Genomic DNA, 20,692 nt, shown 5'->3' with positions numbered 1-20,692 from the left:
GAGCTACAAAGAGAGAAACACCAAGAAAATGTATAAAACCTCTGTGGATGTATTTATTAGTTAGTGTTTTACCTCTAGCACTGGAAGGGGCGGAGTTAATCATCTGTGAGGAAGAGGAGCGAATAGAGCTGAGGCTTGAGGACGAGGGACTGGGCTGTAGAACGCAAAGCAAACCCTGTTAATAATATTATAAAAATATTTTGTATGCTAGCATGTAGGGAGGTCCCCGAACCAATCATGTGATCAGAAATCGGACCTAATTCAAACTAGCATCAAAAGTACACTGAATATAATATGATAATAAAAAACGTCTAGTTTACATATTATTACTCCCCCCCCCCCTTTTTTAAATATACAGGGAAATACTATTATTAAAAATACGGTAACATTTTAATTGGATGGTCTATTTGATGGGCTCTTTGATGCTCAACTGACATTCAACTAACATTCAACAACATGTCTATTAAATGCAAATGAACTAAAAGGTGAAAGTAAATGATTCTCTATTAAATATAACCCTACATTCAACTCTAATCCAAATGCTTATCTTAATATTTTAGGATTGGGTTTAGGGTGAGATTTTAAGCTTAGGTTAAGGTTAGGGTATGGGTTGGGTGTGGGGTTTGATTTTATGGTTGATTAAGGGTTAAGGTTAGGGTTAGGTGTAGGGTTTGATTTTAGGGTTGATTAAGGATTAAGGTTAGGGTTAGGTGTGGGGTTTGATTTTATGGTTGATTAAGGGTTAAGGTTAGGGTTAGGTGTAGGGTTTGATTTTAGGGTTGATTAAGGGTTAAGGTTAGGGTTAGGTGTAGGGTTTGATTTTAGGGTTGATTAAGGATTAAGGTTAGGGTTAGGTGTGGGGTTTGATTTTATGGTTGATTAAGGGTTAAGGTTAGGGTTAGGTGTAGGGTTTGATTTTAGGGTTGATTAAGGATTAAGGTTAGGGTTAGGTGTGGGGTTTGATTTTATTGTTGATTAAGGGTTAAGGTTAGGGTTAGGTGTGGGGTTTGATTTTATTGTTGATTAAGGGTTAAGGTTAGGGTTAGGTGTAGGGTTAGGTTCTATTTTAAATCATTTACATTCAACATAGGGTTAAGTTAAATTTAATGGACATTTAGTTCAGTGTTACTTGAATGTCAGTTGAGCATCAACAAGGCCATAAAATGGACCATCCAAGTAAAGTGTTACCAAAAATACGAATCATGATCTTAATTATGATTAATCACATTATTATTGGTGATATTTTATAGCTCATTTATTTGAGAAAATATGCATATTTAAAAAAAACCTTAACAAACAACCTGGTTGTGTCTTTTTTTGTGCATCGTCAAAGTACTGGATTGAGATTCAATATCGGCAGATACTCAAAATCAAATCACTCAGATTCAGGAGCAAAAAATGGAATCAAGACATCCCTTCTAGCATGTAATAATAGAGATCATCATTTTTACCTGCATGAGTGGCGTATCGTCTGGCTGGTCCATTAGCCCGTCTGTCAAAATCATCAAAGGCCCGCCCTCGTTAGAAGAGGGGTGAGAGGTGGGGAGACGAAGAGAGCCGAGAGGACTGAAGATGGTAAAGAAACAGAGAATACAAAGATAATTTAGCCTTACGTTCTGGTATGTTTAAAGGCAGTTTAGATGCCTGTCCTATAATAGAGATGTGCCTGTAATTAAAACTGAAGATGGAAAGTCCTTGAAACTGAGCACAGTTAAATCTGCTCTGGAGTTGGAATAGAACAGAGTGACCAATTACTGGAGGAGAATAACCATTTCCACAAAGATCCACAGTACAACTGCAAGATAAAATGTAATATATCAAAAACCTTTTCAAGATGACGGTCAAAAATGTCTGAATACATCTTACCTGTGCCTGTGAATTATTCTGCTGCTTTCAGGGCTTGGTGGCAGGATCCTCATACCTGACGGACAGAACCGATCCAGTGCAGCAACACCCTGCAGGAACATATGCAAAAATAAATACATAAGTAAAGGTTTAATCTCCATTTTAGTATATAGTTTCAATGTTTCATGATGAATGAACTAATTGAAATGCACCAAAATTACTTAAAACATTGTTTTTCATTAGAGTGGCCGTCTGTATTATTTTGTTTCTAAACTGAAAGCAATAGTATTTCTGAGTGGAGAAAGGACAAAATATTGCGTTTAATGGTGCCAGTGTGCTGGAACGACCATCCCTGCTAAGCCTAATATATTAAGTCTAAAAACTGGAATGTCTGGTCACTTTACGCAGGAGTTCATGTGACCACGTCACGCATCTTTACGCACTTACGTCACACATACAGCCTCTAAGAGAATCCAGCTCAGTTTTACTGAGCGCGAGCAGCTGGTGGAGCAATGGAGACTTCAGAAGGGGAAACTCATTGTAAAAACAAATAAACTAAATTTTTAGTAAATAGAAATAGTGTCAAATAGCCTATTAAATTGCAGGAATCATTATAGATTATATCATTATATCATTATAGATTATAGAGATTCCCACCCCTCTGAATCGTAATCGATTTGTAAGGAGCCTAAAAATTCCCTCCCCTCTGAATTGGAATAGAACTGAATCGTATAGTGCCTAGAGATTCCCAACCCTCTGAATCGTAATATAATTGAATTCCAAGGAGCCTAGAAATTCCCAACCCTCTGAATTGGAATAGAATCGAATCATATAGTGTCTAGAGATTTCCAACCCTCTGAATCGTAATAAAATCAAATCGATTCATAAGGAGGCTAGTGATTCCCACTCCTCTGAATCGTAATAAAATCAAATCGATTCACAAAGAGCCTAGTGATTCCCACCCCTCTGAATCGTAATAAAATCAAATCGATTCACAAAGAGCCTAGTGATTCCCACTCCTCTGAATCGTAATAAAATCAAATCGATTCACAAAGAGCCTAGTGATTCCCACCCCTCTGAATCGTAATAAAATCAAATCGATTCACAAGGAGCCTAGTGATTCCCACCCCTCTAAATCGAAATCGAATCGATTCATAAAGTGCCTAGTGATTCCCACTCCTCTGAATCGTAATCAAACCAAATCGATTCATAAGGAGCCTAGTGATTCCCACTCCTCTGAATCGTAATCAAATCAAATCGATTCATAAGGAGCCTAGTGATTCCCACTCCTCTGAATCGCAATCGAATTGAATCGTAAGAAACCTAGAGATTCCCACCTCTCTGAATAGTAATAGAATTGATTCATATAGAGTCTAGAGATACCCACCTCTCTGAATCATAATCAAATTGATTCGCAAGGATCCTAAAGATTCCCACCCCTCTGAATCATAATCGAATCAATATGTAAAGTGCCTAGTGATTCCCACTCTCTGAATTGTAAACGAATCGTAAGGTGCCTAGACATTTTGGAGTATTTCCATTGGTCCATTCACCTTTAAATATTAACACAACATGAAGTAAGACAACCAGATTAACATTTTGTCTAAAAGTCAAACCTGCAAAGTCACTATATCTGCGCTGACAGCACAAACTGTGATACCTGCCTACTATACCCACCAGTTCAATCAGCATTAGAAAGGAGGATGAAGCAATGCTCACATGAGACAAACCACTCCGCATTACATGGAACTGATCCACCAGCTTCTTGTGCAGGGGCCGCATTTCTGGATGCACCAGTTTCTCATGAACAGCCAAGCCCACTCCCAGAATGTGAACCTTTGACAATGAAGAAATCACAAGACATTAAGAACTTTCAATTACTATTGCGCGTGTGTGTGTGTGTGTGTGTGTGCGCATACAGATAAGGTGAGCTAACCTGTTCCTGCATCAGCTCCTTCAGTTGGTTGATTCTCTCCATCTCTTCAGGGTGGCTGCTGATGTAGTCTTTATCAAAAAATGCCTGAAAGAGTTAAATAGAAAGATATAGAGAAAGAAAACACAAATTTAATACTCAGATATTTGAAAGAAATATACAGCCAATAAAATGGAATTCAACTACTACATTTACAGTTCATCATAATCAGCCTCGGTTAACAGCATCCCATATAAAAGCCACCTAAATGCTTCACACACTATTTTGGTTTGTTTAACACTTTTGCTACATGGTTGCACATGGAATGGCTTTCAGTGAACAGCTGTGCTGGACTTGTCAAGAGTTATACTACTATACTAAGAATACTACAGAAAACTGTTTATTTGGGTGAGTAAAGCGCTTCCATTTATTTACAATAAGTTTAGATTTCCAGATTTTCACTAAGGCTGGGTGCAGCAGCATAAGCACCAGCAGTAAATGCCGCCAGAGAGCGCAACGCTGATGAACCCTGAGTGTTCCGGTAGGCCAGGGCAGTATTAACTAGCAGTTAATCCCATTTAGCTTTTTTAACATGGTAAACTCGCAGACTACAGTCATGCTAAGCTAGTGCTTAGTGTGGCTAGCAGCTAATGCTAATGCTGCCTCAGCAGTGCTAGCCGGAGTTATCAGCAGTCTACAGGCAGATAATACCCACCTCTGAATGACGAAAGAGCTAGCGCTTAGCGTGGTTAGCAGCTAATGCTAATACTGCTCTAGCCTTGGTGCTAAAAAATAACTTTGCTGAAACTATAAGAGGAGTGGTTTTACTGCTCCTTAATACCTGACTGGTACAATTCATACATAAAGCACACCAGATTATAAGGCACCCTGACGAAAATGATTCTAATATCAGACTCTTGTTTTTTATATAAAAATGTTCTAAATATTATTATCATCCATTATTTCCTTCACGTCTGTGAATGCTGGTGTGTCATATCGTATCATATGCAATAATATCGGCAACATTGTTAAATATCGTGAATGATATTATACCCTGAAATATCGTGCCATATCACCCACCCCTAATTACCTAATTATCACATCAGGGTACTATTTTTTTACTGTTTTTAGCAACAAAAAAAAATCACACTGTTCTCATTTCCCGTTATATATGTCCAGTATCATTTATTTTACTTTAATCCTGGATATATGAAGATATTTGGCGTGCATTATTAGTATCATGACATTCTGGACCATTGAGTTCTCTAACAAATCTGATAAAATTCATGTATTTTTTAATATCTCACTGTGCCATATCATATCATATGCAATAATAAAATTAAATTTTCATTTTGTTGCAGTAGTGTATTCTTGAAATATGTTTTTTAGTTAGTGTTTTGTCATATCACCATGAAATATCATGATATTATTTTAGAGCCATATCGCCCACCCCTAGTGAATGCTGTACGTCTATTCACGAGTGAATTAGATATAAGAATGAACCAAAGGCAAGTCTCAGCTATAACACTGACCCTCAAACAGTCTGAATCAGACACAGTCAAACAGCAGCTGCAGCAGCCAGAACAGACACACAGCTTTTCTCCAGCACACACAGTCAGTCACTCAATTACAATATGGAAACAGAACTGGTGAGAATGGCCTTTTAACAATGCTGCTGTTTTTATAAAGCAGCTGAGAGGGGGTTCACTCACCTCCTGGTAGCGCGCTATCCCTCCATTCACCGCTGCATCGATCACGCCGTTCAGACACATGCTCAGCAGGTTGATGTTGCCGTGGTGATGGCGGTGCTGATACTGGCTGATGAGAGTGCGCAGCTCCTGGTTCTTATTCTCCACCACATATATGGCATTCTCCAGAGGACTCACCTCCATCTGTTACACAAGCACATAGTTTGTATGAAACAGAACAGCATTCGTGGAAGATAATAGATAATAATTCTAGTTAGTTAATATTACATAATTTTAATATATTTTACCACTCAGGATTCAGAGTAAAAACTAGAGATGGATCGATCGAAATTGGTTGATATTCCTCTGATTTAGCTGATCCATTTTAGGGATAAGCAGTTGATTTAAGCAGTGCTGTGTGTGGATCACTGTTAAAACTGTTGGGCTTCAGAAAGCTGCAGTGAACCCGATTTCCCACCACTTTCCTTGAGCCGGGTCGAGTCAGGCTCTGTTTTCAATGTTATTTTTATTTTATATAAAGCTATGGCGTGATAGTTACAATATACCAAAGCAACAAATCAAACTGTGTTTTAAATAAAATGTTAGAATGTTATAATCACCTCTGGAACTGTAGTGAGCACTGCACACACATCAGCTCCTTTGCTTGTCTGCGCATAGCCATATTGTTGTTTTATGTGTTTTGCACATAGACTATATGGTTAAAACAAAAAATAAAATTCCAATTTTGTGTTGGAAAGAGAATAAAGGTTTTAAATCCACTAACTGGATAACAGTACTCTCAATAGTGCACACTTCAGCTCATTCAGTAGCAGTAGCAGAGCTAACAAACACCACTAACCACACACACAACACCAAACACTGCAGAAGGGAATCACTGCAAGGCTGTTTTTAGCGCTGGATAAGCAGAATTTTTTTTTTTTGTTGTTTCCACTTTACGCTTTTTCAGTTCCGTACGAGTACTCACAGACTATCTCAACTGGTTATTATTAAATAATAACTTGGTTATGTATTTTAACTGTAGACTATTTGTGAGGCTAAGATGACTCCGGAAAACCAAACTATTTACACATATCTCTCCTGTCCTTACAGTTTTAAAAGTTTAAGTACTACCATTGTCATACCCAGGCTTAGACAACAAAGATCAATAATCATTCATATACTCACCACCTCCCTTCTCTCCACCTCAAACCAGCGTGAGATACCCGGTAAGGGTCGGCACAGGACCAGAGTGGTTCTCTCTATCCATAAGCTCTGCAAACAGAACACAGTGCTGTCGGTTAGGACCAGAAATGCCCACACATGTAGAACGTAAAATATGCAAAAATAAATAAATAAATAAATATTGCTCACCCTGAACTCATTTTCTCTGTCTTTGGGGCCCTTGTGGAAGGGTCGGTCGTAGTGGAAGCGGGACACATTGTTGATGCGATAGAAGCTTTTGATCCTTTCGGGTACTCTGTCCATCATTGGCCCATCAGAAAGCTCTGATACAGGGGTTACAGCGTAGATCTGAAGGTCTATAGGTGTACATTAAGGAACAACTAATTATATACTTGTTCACTGCATAGCATAGGCACATAGGGGGTTACTAGGGTTTTGTATGGGTAAGAACTTGGCAGTACAATACCATGCCATGAAAAATATTTGGCCCTTTAAAGACTTTTTTATTTTTTCATTTTTTTAAAGATCATACATCTTTAATATCAGACAAAGATAAACTGAATTACTCCAAAAGTGCATGGACAACTCATCTAGGAGGTCACAAAAGAACCCAGAACAACATATAAAGAACTGCAGGTCTCATTTTCCTCATTTAAGGTCAGAGTTAATGATTCAATAATAAGAATGAGACTGGGACAAAATTGTATCAACAAGTGAGTTCCAACGGAAAACCACAACTGACCAACAAGTACACAAAAACCCATCTCACATTTCCAAAAAACATCTTGATGATCCCCAAGGCAAATAGGAAAACTATTGTGTGGGTTGATGAGACAAAAATTGACCTTTTTGAAAAGGTGTATATCCCATTACAACCAGCACACAGTTAACACACAAAAAATTAACATCATACTGAAAATCATGGTGATGGTAGTGTGATGGTCTGGGGCTGCTGTAAGACCTGGACAATTTGCTGTAAGTGATGGATCCATGTATTCTGCTCTCAATCAGATAATTTGAAGGGGAATATCCTGACATCAGTTCATGACTTTAAGCTCAGGCATACTTGGGTTCTGCAGCAGGACAATGACCCGAAGCACACCAGCATGTCCAGCAAATCTGAACAGCTCAAAAAAAATAAATGTCTGGTTGAGATGATGTAGCATGATCTTAAACAGACCATTCATGCTAAAACAAAACTCTCCAATGTGAATTAAACAATTCTTCAAAGAAGAGGAACCAAAATTCCTCCACAGAGATGTAAAGACTCATTGCCAGTTATCAGTAAAGCGTGATTGCAGTTATTTCTGCCAAGGGTGGAACAAACAAGTTTTTAGGTGTAGAGGGCAAAAACTTTTTCCCATATGGATGGTTGGTTTGGATTGTTTTTTCCCCCTTGATAAATAAAATGTGTTACTTTTTATGTTTACTTAGGCTATATTTGTCTGATATTGAAATGTGTTTGTTACTCTAAAAGTATGATAAAAAAGGAAAAACAAATACTTTTTCACAGCACTATATGTATCACCATATAGGGAATACAATTCAATATATCACAGTATATTGTGATACTGTAAGCAATGTTTAATTTTTTTTAGAAATACTGTCATAGTATGAATAACACACACTATTATATTTATGAAATCTGAGTAAAAGAAAAGTTTACTTTTTATCCAATCAGAATAGTGGGATCTTACAACAGAGCACATCACTGCTTTTTAGTGGGCGGCATGTAACAGAAAATGAACCACTGGCTGGAACCACCATCTTTACATCTAAACTATTAATTAGAAAAATCGCTTTATAACAAAACTACCACAATAAACATGATCTTAGACTGATCAGGATACACTGGGCGTCGCTCTGTTGAATGCTGTCGTCTGGTAGGTTGGGCTGTTGAAGTGCGATGGCTTGTGGGAACTCTGTCAGCATCCTCTGCTGAAAGTCCTCCAGGCGTTCATAGTCGTACCCTCTACACACAAACTCCTTATTCTAATACACACACACACACACACACACACATGCAGACAATTTTTCACAGTGTTAAGATAACATACACTGGCAGTTAAAAATTCTCAAATGTTGACACACACACAATACTCGGATGTTCAGCTGATCGTCAGATTTAGGGCTTTTCACATCTGAAAGTATGAAAAGTATGAAACCAAGGTTTGTGTGTTTGTTACATTGTATATACAGTATTTGGTCTGGATAGTTTCGGTTTCACAGTGCAGTTTAGTGAGTGGCAAGGACCACATTTTGTGGTCACCAGCTAATTAATACTTCATATTAATTGGTTTGTAGAATGTTATTTATGATTTTATGATGTTTTCAGAATGCAGCAGAATGAGTGTAAACAATTTTTCTCAGATTCCTTTTATTTCTGTTTATGAATAGGAGTTAATCTACTGTTACAGTAAATAAATGGATTTTCAGTCTAAGCGTTTGTGTTCAAACTGCTGCGTGATGCACTGCACTTCGCCCAGGGGAGTTGTTTTTGACACAACACCAGTTATTTATTCCTCTGGTTTGTTTAAAGACTGAATTACCTTCCTGTAACTGGTTTGAAATCTGAAACACCTAAAAAAAGGTGCTTTCACACTGCAAAAGAACTGGACCATGGTTCAGTAGATCCGGGCCGAGAATACCTGTTTTGGTTGGACCAAATCAAATTTTTAGCAATTACCGTATTTTATTGACTTTAAGGTGCACTGTATTACAAGGAACACTATCAATTAACGTCTATTTTCTGGTCTATTTTCATACATAAGGTGCGCCTATTTTAAGGTGCATTAAGCGACAATAGTAAGGAACAGTGTCGCCATGTTTCAAAATCAAATGAGAACTGGATGTTAATCTTCACATATTTCTCTCCTAAAAACTGTTTATTTGGACAAGTAAAATGCTTCGATTTATTTTCAATAAACTTAGATTTCCAATATTTTAGCACGGTTAGCAGCAGTGCTAGCCGCAGTTAGCAGCGCTTAGCACTAGTAAATGCCACCCGACAGCGCTACACTGAGGACCCAGAGTGTTCCGCTAAGCAAGGATGCTATCAGCTAGTGGTTCATCCAACGTACCAGTAAACACGAAGGCTTCAGTCTGATATACTTGCCTCTGAATGGCGAAAGAGCTAGCGTTGTGGTTAGCGGCTAATGCTAATACTGCTCCAGACTCTGTGCTGGAGAAACTTCCTGGAAACTCCTGTGTAATGCTGTACTTTAGTGGAGTGGCTTTAATGCTCCTTAATACCTGACTGGTAGAATTCATACGTAAGGTGAACCAGATTATAAGGCGCACTGACAATTTTTGGGAAAATTAAAGGATTTTAAGTGTGCTCTATAGTTCGAAAAAGATAAAGATAAAGATCTTATCAGGAGTCTCATTAGATTTTTATTTTGGACATCATATCACCTTAGGGGTTCAACAAAGAACTTGATATTAAGCCTTTTTTATAAAACATACTGAGTTGATTTGTTATATTTAGCACTGGTACACTTGCAATGGAGTTTATGAGAATATTAAGATGTAAAAATGTTTGTTATGCATGTGTGGTTACATGTGTGCATAAACTGTCTTCCTCTATAAGCTACAGTTCCTTCTTTCAGGTTTTTGCCTGGTGAGGACCCTAGAGGTCAAACGTTGCAGCTATGAATAAGTAAAGATGTCTCTGTGTTTAACAGGGATCAGACACACTTTTCACTGTTGTTGCTCCACCTTTCACTGTACTGAGGTTTTGTTAATTTAAAACAAGTTCAAACACAAAAGTTCAGTTCCACAGAGGGAGAATAATGTGTAGAAGTTGGGGAAATGAACTCACCCGCAGAAAAAAGGGAAACTTGCGTCCATAGAAGCCCATTCTGAAGAACTCGGGTTCCAGACGCTGCTGCTCGATGATGTTGTCATAAAAACTGGCCTCCATTTTCTTAGAAAGAAAAAAAATCCTGAAATGCTTATTTCATCTTCTAATAAGTTCTTCAAAATAACATTCAATAAAATAAAAATAAAAAATCTAATAATAATCTTCAGGGATGGAAAATAAAATGTAAAAAAGCTGTTTTCTGTTTATAATGCACAGAAAGGAAATTCTAATATTCTACTATAAAATCTACATAGAAAATAAATCTGAATTGAATTAAATTCAGTTAAAGCATCCATAAAGGGTATAAAAAACATGACAAAAGGGTTTTAAACATCATATATTTGTATAAATTAGCTGTTATTTTGCTTCAGTGGCTCTAGCATTACTGTGGGAGGGACCAAGTTCCTATTTCATTAGTCTATAAACTTGTTCATTGGCTGGTTTATGGTCTATTTTGATGGACAAGAGCTCTTAAATTGTGTCATATGCAACAAAACATTTAAAAGTAAAGACAATATATGATGTCCATTGTAATGGGTGCAGGGTCTGAAAGGGTTAATACATCAGGAATTTACTGCTTGTCCTAATTGTAAATTCTCAGCTAAAAAAAAACTATATAAAACAAAAATTGCTTAACCTCTTATGCTTTAAGTTGTGTTTAAAAGATACAAATAAAAGAAAAAAAAGGTCATTTAAAGTAAGAAATTTGTATACCTGGTTACATTTTCTAGTTAATGTCATCACATGTTGTTTATTATTTTTATTTATACTTATTACAAAGACTAAAGTTTCAGAAAAATATGTATTATATATGATCTTCTTGGCCATAAAGGGTTAAGTACACATACAGAATTGGGTATGAGTGTATAATACACACTGTAATATTATATAATCTCACACATAACCCACACTCACCCGTATCCAGCTCAGGCTGTGGTAGTCATATAACATCTCATACTGGAGGGCCAGTTCTCTGCACAGAGAAATCCCATACTCCCAGCACTGGACACAAACACACAAATACACACAAACATAAATCTCTGTGAGTTTTTAAAGGCAAACTACTGGACATTATGGATGCATCCCAGTCATCCTCTGCACACCATTATCAGCAACCAGAGGAGTCTGTTCAGTGACCGAATATTTCTTCCCAAGTGCAGAACTTGGGATATAAATTTATCAATTTTTTGGTTTATTTTTATCCTGCTTTTCTCCCGTATTAAGCTATGCCAATTAGCTGCTGAGCTGTACTCCCCCTATCACTGGTGATGCCCCAACACTAGGAGGGGGAAGACTAGCACATGCCTCCTCCAATACATGTGAAGTCAGCCTTCGCCTCTTTTTGAACTGGTGCTGATGTAGCATTGCTGAGTAGCATCTCAGCGCACTCAAAAGAAAGCGCAGCGGCTCGGTTTCATCGATACATCAGCTCACAGATGCTTGTGCTGATCGACATCACCCTAGGAGTGATGTGGGGGGACAGAGAGCACCGTCTACACACTCAGAGAGAGCAAGGGCAATTGTGCTCTCTCGGACTCCGGCTGCTGATGGCAAGCTGCTGATTGATCAATCGATCCATGCATCCATCCATTCATCCATTCATCAGCCTGTGTGTGTGTGTGTGTAATACATGCCTTGCCCTTGTTGAAGTAGTGCAGTATCTTTCTGCTGAGGGTTTCTTTGCGCTGCCACTGGCTCTGAGCAGGGTACTGCATGAGGTCTCGGAGGGGCTGCTCAGACCACTGTAGCAACTCCCAGTACAACAGCAACGTAAACGCAGCCTCTGTGGATCACACCAACAGGGGAGAATTTCAGGTTACACACACTCACATACATACCTACACTATAGATATGTTGAAATATGGAAAACTGCTAAATTTCTTCCCTTTTTTAACTGCAAACTGAAGCTGATTAATAACAAGATGAGATAAAGTCTTGTTCTCCAATCTATTTTTATGGGGTCTTAATTTTGTTCACTAAGTTCACACTCATCGTACATTCTATACTTTTATTCTTACAATTTATAAAGAACGTAAGCCAGTTAGTGATGCAATTAATTAGTAAATGAAAAGCACCATCATGCAGGGCCTTTAGCAGTCTCCAGTACAGAAAGTAGAGACTATATTAGAGACTATATATAAAGTAGAGACTATAGTCTAGAGACTATATTTTAGCAAACTATCCATGCAGATTGATTTAGGGCATGTTAGTTTATTTTTAGTTAATTTGCTATCGTAACGACAGGTAAAGTACACCATGTGCAGCTCTAAACATGCAAAAGGCATGTACTTATACTAATCCTCTTAATAATCATAGATGTGTTTTGGAAATAACGTGAAATAAAGAAACCAATCAGCGTGTCACTTGCCTTTTCCTTTAAGACCCAGGTGTGCTCTGACTTTGGCACATTGGTATTTTAACAGTGTAGCACTTCTGTGTGTGTGCACCTGCATAGCTAAGTTAGGAATGGGCATCTGACTGTTGACTGTTGTCTAGGTTGTATTCAGTCAGTGGTGCACCTGTGATTTCTGTTGCCAAGGTAGCAATACGCTAGAAATTTACCTGAACACACCTCTTGTTGTATTCTGTCAGTGGTGCACCTGTGTTTTCTGTTGCCAAGATTTTCAAACCACTACACCCATCGGCGTAGATATATTAACAAGCAATGTTGCTATTTAAACGATGCGGGTGAATGACATGAAAATAGACTGTAAGCAGGCAGGATGTAATATATCAAAGAGAATCTCAATGTGCCCTGCACATTGTGTAAGATAGGGCCCTTAATGGTCAATGACCAGTTCAGTTAATGAACATCACGTTTTATTTTTAAATACACAATTCCAGATATGTGTGTGGCTGTATCTGTGTATATTGAATATTTTTTAAACGATGGCCCAGACTAATTTTAGATCACTGCTTTAAAGCAGCATCACACCATAATGGATATTTCTTTGCACCCTGGGTGCCTTCTATAGTCAAGAAGTAACATTTGCACACATTTTACACATGCTTTCTTGGACAAGCTAAGAAAAAACAGAAGCTCAATTAAAAGAAGTCAATACAGTACTCAATACAGTAATCGAAGATTCAGTATATTAGTTCATTCATCTCTTTTTCTCTGTGCAGACCTGTGTAGTTATGCATCTGCAGGTGGAGGTCACATAGCTTGTGAATGTAGCGGATGTACATGTCTTCTTTGGTTATCTCACACTTGTAAAAATTCTGCAGGAAATACAAATTGTGGAGACATTTGACTTGAATTAATGAAACTGAATGAAACATTTTGTACAGTAGTTAAAATGCAAGAATTACTATACTCTATTCTATACTATAAATATGTTGCAAAAGAGAAATTAATGAATATATTTTAATTCAATCCATATTCTAATCATAAATGTACCTTAGCAGTGCTAATCTAATAATAATATACCTCACCAGGGTTATTCACCCCATAATATACCTACACAGTTTTGTTCTAATCATAAATGAACCTCAGCAGTGCTATTTGTATCCTAATATACCTCAACAGTGCTGTTTTAATTTTAATTGTATCTTAGCAGTGCTATTCTAATCATAATATACTGCAGGAGTGCTATTCTAATTATAATATACATCAGCAGTGTTATTTTAATCAAAATACACTCCAGTAGTGATATTCTAATCATAATATACCTTAGCAGTGCTATTCTAATAATAAATGTACCTCAGCAGTGCTATTCTAATCATAAATGTACCTCAGCAGTGCTATTTCAATTATATTTTAAATTAGCAGTGCTATTCTAGTCATTAATGTACCTCAGGAGTGCTATTCTAATTAGAAATGACCTTAGACGTGCTATTCTAATCATAATATTGCTCAGCAGTGCTATTCTAATCATAATATACCTTAGCAGTGCTATTCTAATAAAAAATGTACCTCATGAGTGCTATTCTAATTAAAAATGACCTCAAAAGTGCTATTCTACTCATAATATATCTCAGCAGTGCTATTCTAATAAAAAATTTACCTCAGGAGTGATATTCTAATTAAAAATGACCTCAGCAGTGCTATTATAATCATAATATACCACAGCAGTGCTATTCTAGTAATACATATACATTAGCAGTGATATTCTAATCATAATATACCTCAGCATTGCTATTCTAATCATACATGTACCTCAGCAGTGCAATTCTAATCATACATTAGTGAAAACACTGCAATATGATTTAAAATGAGTTTGTTATTTACACAGACTGTTTGTTAGGGCGATTCTCTTATATTAGCCAATAAGCTCTACTAAACTTTTAAACTCTTCTAGATTTTTCTGACCTGATATTGAGTTATATTAATGAATTTACCATAATGTTGGCTCCAAGCTTTTTACTCTCCGTCTCTTCTCCTCTCACACTGTCCCTACAGAAATATGATCACATTAATACAACATTTTTTGTAATGCATTACATATATTTACACACACACACACACACACACACACACACACACACACACACCTGTAATCCAGAAGTCTCTCTATGAGGCGTGTGACTGAGGTGATGAAAGACACTCCAGTCTCTCTCCAGGTCTCCTGCTCCATCTTTTCCAACAGGCTGAAAAGAAGAGGTTTAGATATTAGATGTATAAATAATATGTGTGTGGGTGTGTGTTTGATGAGACAGATAAAGAGATAATGTTAGAGAGAGACATGGTACCTTGGATAGGGTCCAAAAAGCTGAGTCCTGTTGAAAAGAAAAAACAGACAAAAATTTAAAATGTAAATAGTAATTGGATGAAAACTGGCAAAGAGATAATACATCATTTGCATAATAACATTTTAATAAATGTTGTATCGGTTACAATTGTTTACCAAAATGGAGAATTGCGGGCACAACACATATGAAGCCTACTATGGAGATAATCAGTGCAGAGACTTAAGGGAACTCGAACAGCACGGCCAATTATCCAACCCACTCATTAGGACTCCCCCTATCACTAGTAATGCCCCAACACACCAGGAGGGTGAAGACTAACACATGCTTCCTCTGATACATGTGAAGTCAGCCACCACTTCTTTTCGAACTGCTGCTGATGCAGCATTGCCGAGTAGCATTACAGTGCGCTTGGAGGAAAGCGCTGCGACTCGGGTCTGATACATCAGCCCACAGATGCCCTGTGCTGCGGACATCACCGGAGGGAGGGTAGATGGCCGGCAGCTTGATGCATGAGCGGGGGTTCGAACCTGCAACCTCCCGTTCATAGTGGCAGCACATTTTCAATGGGCATATATGCAGCTGAAACAGAGAGCCTAGTGCATCCTAAATGTGTCAACATTAACATTAATTTTAATATAGCATTATAGTGATTATGGCTTTTAGAAAAATGTGTTATGAGGAGGGGGGGTAGTGCACTACAGGACCCTCTGGCGCTGCCTAAGCTTTTGTCCTTAATGGCATTTTTTCCCATTACATTACTTTAAGTCGTTTTGGAAGCAGTACTTTTACACGTTTACTCAAGTAAAAAGCTTGAGTTGATACTTCAACTTCTGCTGAAGTATTTTAAACCCCAGTATCTATACTTCTACCTACAGAGTAATGAATGTTCATACTTCTCACACCTCAGTAGATGAATGCAATCACCACTTGCTCTCTTTTATAATAGCATTGGTTTCATAAGAAACAATAAGTATGCGGGAGTCCAGTTGAAGGTGATTGGTGTAGAGTGTTTTATATGAAGTCAACTGTATTACCTTTTACACAAAAAAATAAAATCTGCAATTAATGTTTTTTAATGTTGCAAATTCAAAAAAATAGAAAAAATATAGCAAATACATATTCTAAAATATACTTAGTTACTTTATAGTTCTGCGCAGTTATTTGAATTTTTTTCAGTTTGGATTTTGCCAGTCTTTGCTTTCATTTATCTGTTTTTGTAGATTTTCTGTGGATATTTGTGGATTTTGCTGCTTAAGACTTTTGTTCTGGAATCTAGTTTGCTTATGGTTCATTTTTTTGCTTCTGTTTCCTTTTTTTGGCACAGTTTTCACAGGTGGGTGGGGCTTAGGAGAAGGCGTTCCCTTTGAATCTCCATTGGTCACCTGGTTTTGGATTGACGGGTACCTTGAACCCTTGTCCGAGACCTGCCACGCCCACCCCGCCAAGTAAGGAAGTATATTTTAAAATACCTATTTGCTATTTTGTTCTCTTTTAAATTTGAATTTGAACATACACTTTTTGCTTTTGATTCTTAAGATTTTGATTGCAGATAATATTCACTTTATAGTTTCAGAAGAGAAATATGAGAACATGTTTCTACACACTGAATCTGTTTAATAGCTGCAGTAGTAGCTAAAAGCCTGGTGATGAATGTAAAATGGCCCTGCTTTAAAAAGTAAAGCAGAAATAGCCGGTAGTTTGAGACACAGATGGGGAGTGGGTAAGTAGCATTGTCTGATCCTGGCAGTCTCTTTCTGAAAAAACAAAACCTTTAAAGCTGTAAGCTGTGATTAACACAAGCACTTAGGGATTGTAGGAAATAGCATAACAAATGTCTGTGCGGGTGTGCTGTGTGTGCATGTGTGTGAGTGAGTGTGTGTGTGTGTGTGTGTTCTATGCATACCAACAGTATGTGAATTTATGCAGCAGGCAGTACTCACAGTAATCCAAACAGTTCTCTGTGGTTTTCTTCTCCTTTCCCATCTGACATCATGCTATCCAGTTTATCCATCAGCTCAGCCTCCACCTACATGTAAATAAGGTTCACTGCATTAAAGAAACTCATAGGCAGAAACACATAGGCACAAAAAAAGACAATGCAGTCAATTTCCTTCATATAAATGTATATATTTAACCTTGTCTTTCATTTTAATAGCTATTTGAAGTGTGGCTCTATACTGTACTTTATTTATGGGAATGGAGAATGGAGTATAAATTTCAGTTAAATGCATTCATGGTTAAATGCATGACTTTTTTCAGTGCACACAAACAAAACATTAGACGAAGTTCCATCTGCCTAAGCTTGTTTGACCTAAATTTTTGGCTTAATCCCGATTCACTTTCCACAAAACCAAAAACAAAAACAGGCTGCAGGTAGAACTACAGATTCCTTTCAGTGGTGGCTCAAAAAAAACGTAACCCATTTAGATGCTGAACAGAGAATCCACCCTGAAATATTTTCTAAACAGAAACTCTTTTTCTCAAAAGCTTTTGAGGGTCAAAAGTACAGTGGCTTTCAAAAGCATTTATACCCCTTGAAATTTTTCACATTTTGTCATGTCACAAGCACAACTTTTATTATTATTTATTGAGATTTTAAGTGATGGTCAGAGTTGACTGGAAGATGGATAGAGATAAATACAGGGTAATCCTGGAAAAAAAAGACTTGAGACTGGGAACAAAATTCACCTTCCAGCAAGACGATGACCCAAAACTTACAGTCAGAACTGCAGTGGAATAGTTCATCAAAGAATATTCTTGTTCTAATGGCCCAAATCTAACCTAAATCTCCTTGAGCTTCTCTGGCAAGACATGAAAATTGCTCCATCCAACCTGGCTGGGCTTGAGCTTTTTTTGCAAAGAAGATTGAGCAAAAATCTCTCTAGATTCTCTAGTCTCTAGGTGCGCAAAGCTGCTAGAGACAAACCCCAAAAGACTTGCAGCTGTAACTGCAGCTAAGTATTGATATAGGGGGGTTGAAAACAACACCTGCACAGGTTTATGTTTAATATTGCCATATCTGCTGATACCCGTTTTGTATTTATTTATTTATGTATATATTTTAAAGTCTCAGTTTTAGAATTTTTATTTTATAGTTTTAGAGTCTTACTACACGTATTGTTTGTTTGTTTCTACTGTGTTGTGTAACTGCTACTGGCTGCTAAATTTCCTTCGGGATCAATAAAGTATCTATCTATCTATCTATCTATCTAAAACTTTTGCACGTCACACTTTTCAGATTTTTATTTGATTCAATTTTTGAAAATCATGAATCATTTTCCTTCCACTTCAAAATGATGTGCTATACTGTGTTGGTCTATCACTTAAAATCTTAATAAAAACATATACGTTTGTGGTGACAAAGGTGACAAAATGTGAAAAGTTCAAGGGGTACAAATACTTTTGCAAGCACTGTAGTTAATATCATAATCCATCATTAACAAAACAACAGTAAACCTACTCCAGCCCCAAAAAGACACTTAATAGACACATAATACAGTCACTTTACAACATTTGCTGAAATAATACTTGGAAAGATTACATAAGAGCACAATGAAAAAACTTACAGCTAAAAGCAGTGAGATGAGAGATCTTCTACCACAAGCAATTACTGCAAATCATCACTATTCTCTTTAATTTCATAATTTCGTAAAACGCTCAGTTCTAATCCTGTCTGTTTTGTGTATCCTCACACCTGTTAAAAAGTAAAAACAGTCCCTGTTGTCTCTGACCTGTTTGAAGTTGCCGTTCTTGCGCTGTTCCCAATCCATCATGTCGTGGAAAATGGGAATCATAATGTTCCGGACCTCAGTTTGAGGAACCAGAGTTACCCCAAGGAATGGTCCCATCATCCCAGGAGTGAAATGAGGCTTATTGTCCCCTGAGAACAAGAGAGAGCAGAGAAAGAGAAATCAGTGAGTGTGAGAGAGAATAACTGCAATAATGAATTAACACAACATGTTTTCACGCTGTGTGTTAACCGAACATAGTATATAAATACAAAAAACAGAGAGAGAGACTGTTCTCACCTAGCTTTTGCCACATACTGTATAGCTCATACGCCATCTGTACCCTTAAATCTCCGTATCTGTGATTCAGAGCACAAAACATTCACTTACAGAACATTTTCAAGCATATATATATATATATATATATATATATATATATATATATATATATACACAGTATATACATACATTTATACAGCTATACAGCTCTGGAACAAATGAAGAGACCATCTTCTTTTATCTGATTTTGTTATTCACAGGTACATGTTTGAGTAAAATGAACATTTTTGTTTTATTCTATAAACTACAGACAACATTTCTCCCAAATTCCAAACACAAATATTTTCATTTAGAGCATTTATTTGCAGAAAATGAGAAATGACTGAAATAACAAAAAAGATGCAGAGCTTTCAGACCTCAAATAATGCAAAGAATAAGGGAATAACCCTGGTTTTAATCACAGTTTTCATGCATCTTGGCATGTTCTCCTCCACCAGTCTTACACACTGCTTTTGGATAACTTTATGCTGCTTTACTCCTGGTGCAACAATTTAAGCAGTTCAGTTTGGTTTGATGGCTTGTGATCATCCATCTTCCTCTTTGGTAAAATCAAAGAAACTCATAATTTTTAAGTGGTCTCTTATTTTTTTTCAGAGCTGTATATATACTATTATTACTTTTCCCTTTCCAAACAGTTTAGTTCCAGCATTAAAAATCATGATTTTTTTGCAGGATTTAGTCACAGAATTTTGTTGTGATTAATACAATTATTTTTTAAGTGGGTGTATGCCTGTGTTGGTTTGTGTGTTTCTGTGTGTGTGTGTGTGTGTGTGCATGCGTGTGCGTATGTTCATACTTGTCCAGTATCCTTTTCCTCTTGACTTGGCTCAGAGACTCAAGCTGCAGGCTTGGCTGACTGACAAACAGCACAGCTAAACTGAAGAATGAGTTCCACACCTAGGTAAAAAATGGGTAAATAAATAAATATATATGAGTAATAACAATTGTCATACCATGGGCCCTTTTTTAGCAATCTATAGGCAGGCCATCAGCGTGCATCATGCATCTTAATGCATCTTAACACCTAAGGGTGGGTCAGTGTGTCTTTGCTATCGTAACGACGGGAAAAGTACACTTTGCATGGCTCGAAATGTTTGTGTTGGTCGTCGTCTAGTCTTCCATCAGTGACCACAGGACGCTGCCCATGGTATACTCCTGGCTGGGTATTTCTAGTTGGTGGACTGTTTTTAATACAGCAGGACACTGTAAATGCTGCACAGATCTGAGAATCTTTTACCTTAAAATCGAAATCTGCATCTGAGAAGTTCTTATGAAGTGCAGGAGTGAGATATCGGGTCGTTGTCACAATGATCCTGCAGAAGAAAACAGATGATTGTGCTCAGCAGATTGTCAGCAGAAAATAAACATCTCATGTAGGCTGAGACGAGCCAAATTTAGGATGCAAATTTGAGCTCATTTGAATATGGCACACATGTCTCAAACT

The 20,692-nt window shown here is 37.3% G+C and overlaps 1 protein-coding gene across 2 annotated transcripts in view; it reads right to left on the bottom strand.

Moving 5' to 3' along the window:
• Positions 1-20,692, bottom strand: part of LOC125806039 (dedicator of cytokinesis protein 3-like) — a 96,737-nt gene that overhangs the window by 12,373 nt on the left and 63,672 nt on the right. For both annotated transcript variants that reach the window (XM_049485509.1, XM_049485510.1), the window contains exons 29-49: positions 20,486-20,561; positions 20,045-20,145; positions 19,210-19,268; positions 18,913-19,061; positions 17,122-17,207; positions 15,182-15,208; positions 14,984-15,079; positions 14,831-14,885; positions 13,618-13,711; positions 12,124-12,272; positions 11,405-11,491; positions 10,448-10,552; positions 8,478-8,619; positions 6,817-6,983; positions 6,631-6,717; positions 5,470-5,649; positions 3,782-3,865; positions 3,565-3,681; positions 1,867-1,955; positions 1,452-1,566; positions 73-154 (exon numbers count right to left, since the gene is read on the bottom strand). In XM_049485509.1, the coding sequence (XP_049341466.1) occupies positions 73-154; positions 1,452-1,566; positions 1,867-1,955; positions 3,565-3,681; positions 3,782-3,865; positions 5,470-5,649; positions 6,631-6,717; positions 6,817-6,983; positions 8,478-8,619; positions 10,448-10,552; positions 11,405-11,491; positions 12,124-12,272; positions 13,618-13,711; positions 14,831-14,885; positions 14,984-15,079; positions 15,182-15,208; positions 17,122-17,207; positions 18,913-19,061; positions 19,210-19,268; positions 20,045-20,145; positions 20,486-20,561 (2,147 nt within the window). The remainder of the gene's footprint in view (positions 1-72; positions 155-1,451; positions 1,567-1,866; positions 1,956-3,564; positions 3,682-3,781; positions 3,866-5,469; positions 5,650-6,630; positions 6,718-6,816; positions 6,984-8,477; positions 8,620-10,447; positions 10,553-11,404; positions 11,492-12,123; positions 12,273-13,617; positions 13,712-14,830; positions 14,886-14,983; positions 15,080-15,181; positions 15,209-17,121; positions 17,208-18,912; positions 19,062-19,209; positions 19,269-20,044; positions 20,146-20,485; positions 20,562-20,692) is intronic.

Source organism: Astyanax mexicanus, chromosome 12, assembly GCF_023375975.1.
Source record: "Astyanax mexicanus isolate ESR-SI-001 chromosome 12, AstMex3_surface, whole genome shotgun sequence".
Taxonomy (NCBI): domain Eukaryota; kingdom Metazoa; phylum Chordata; class Actinopteri; order Characiformes; family Acestrorhamphidae; genus Astyanax; species Astyanax mexicanus.
This window is presented reverse-complemented; position numbering and strand designations above follow the sequence as displayed.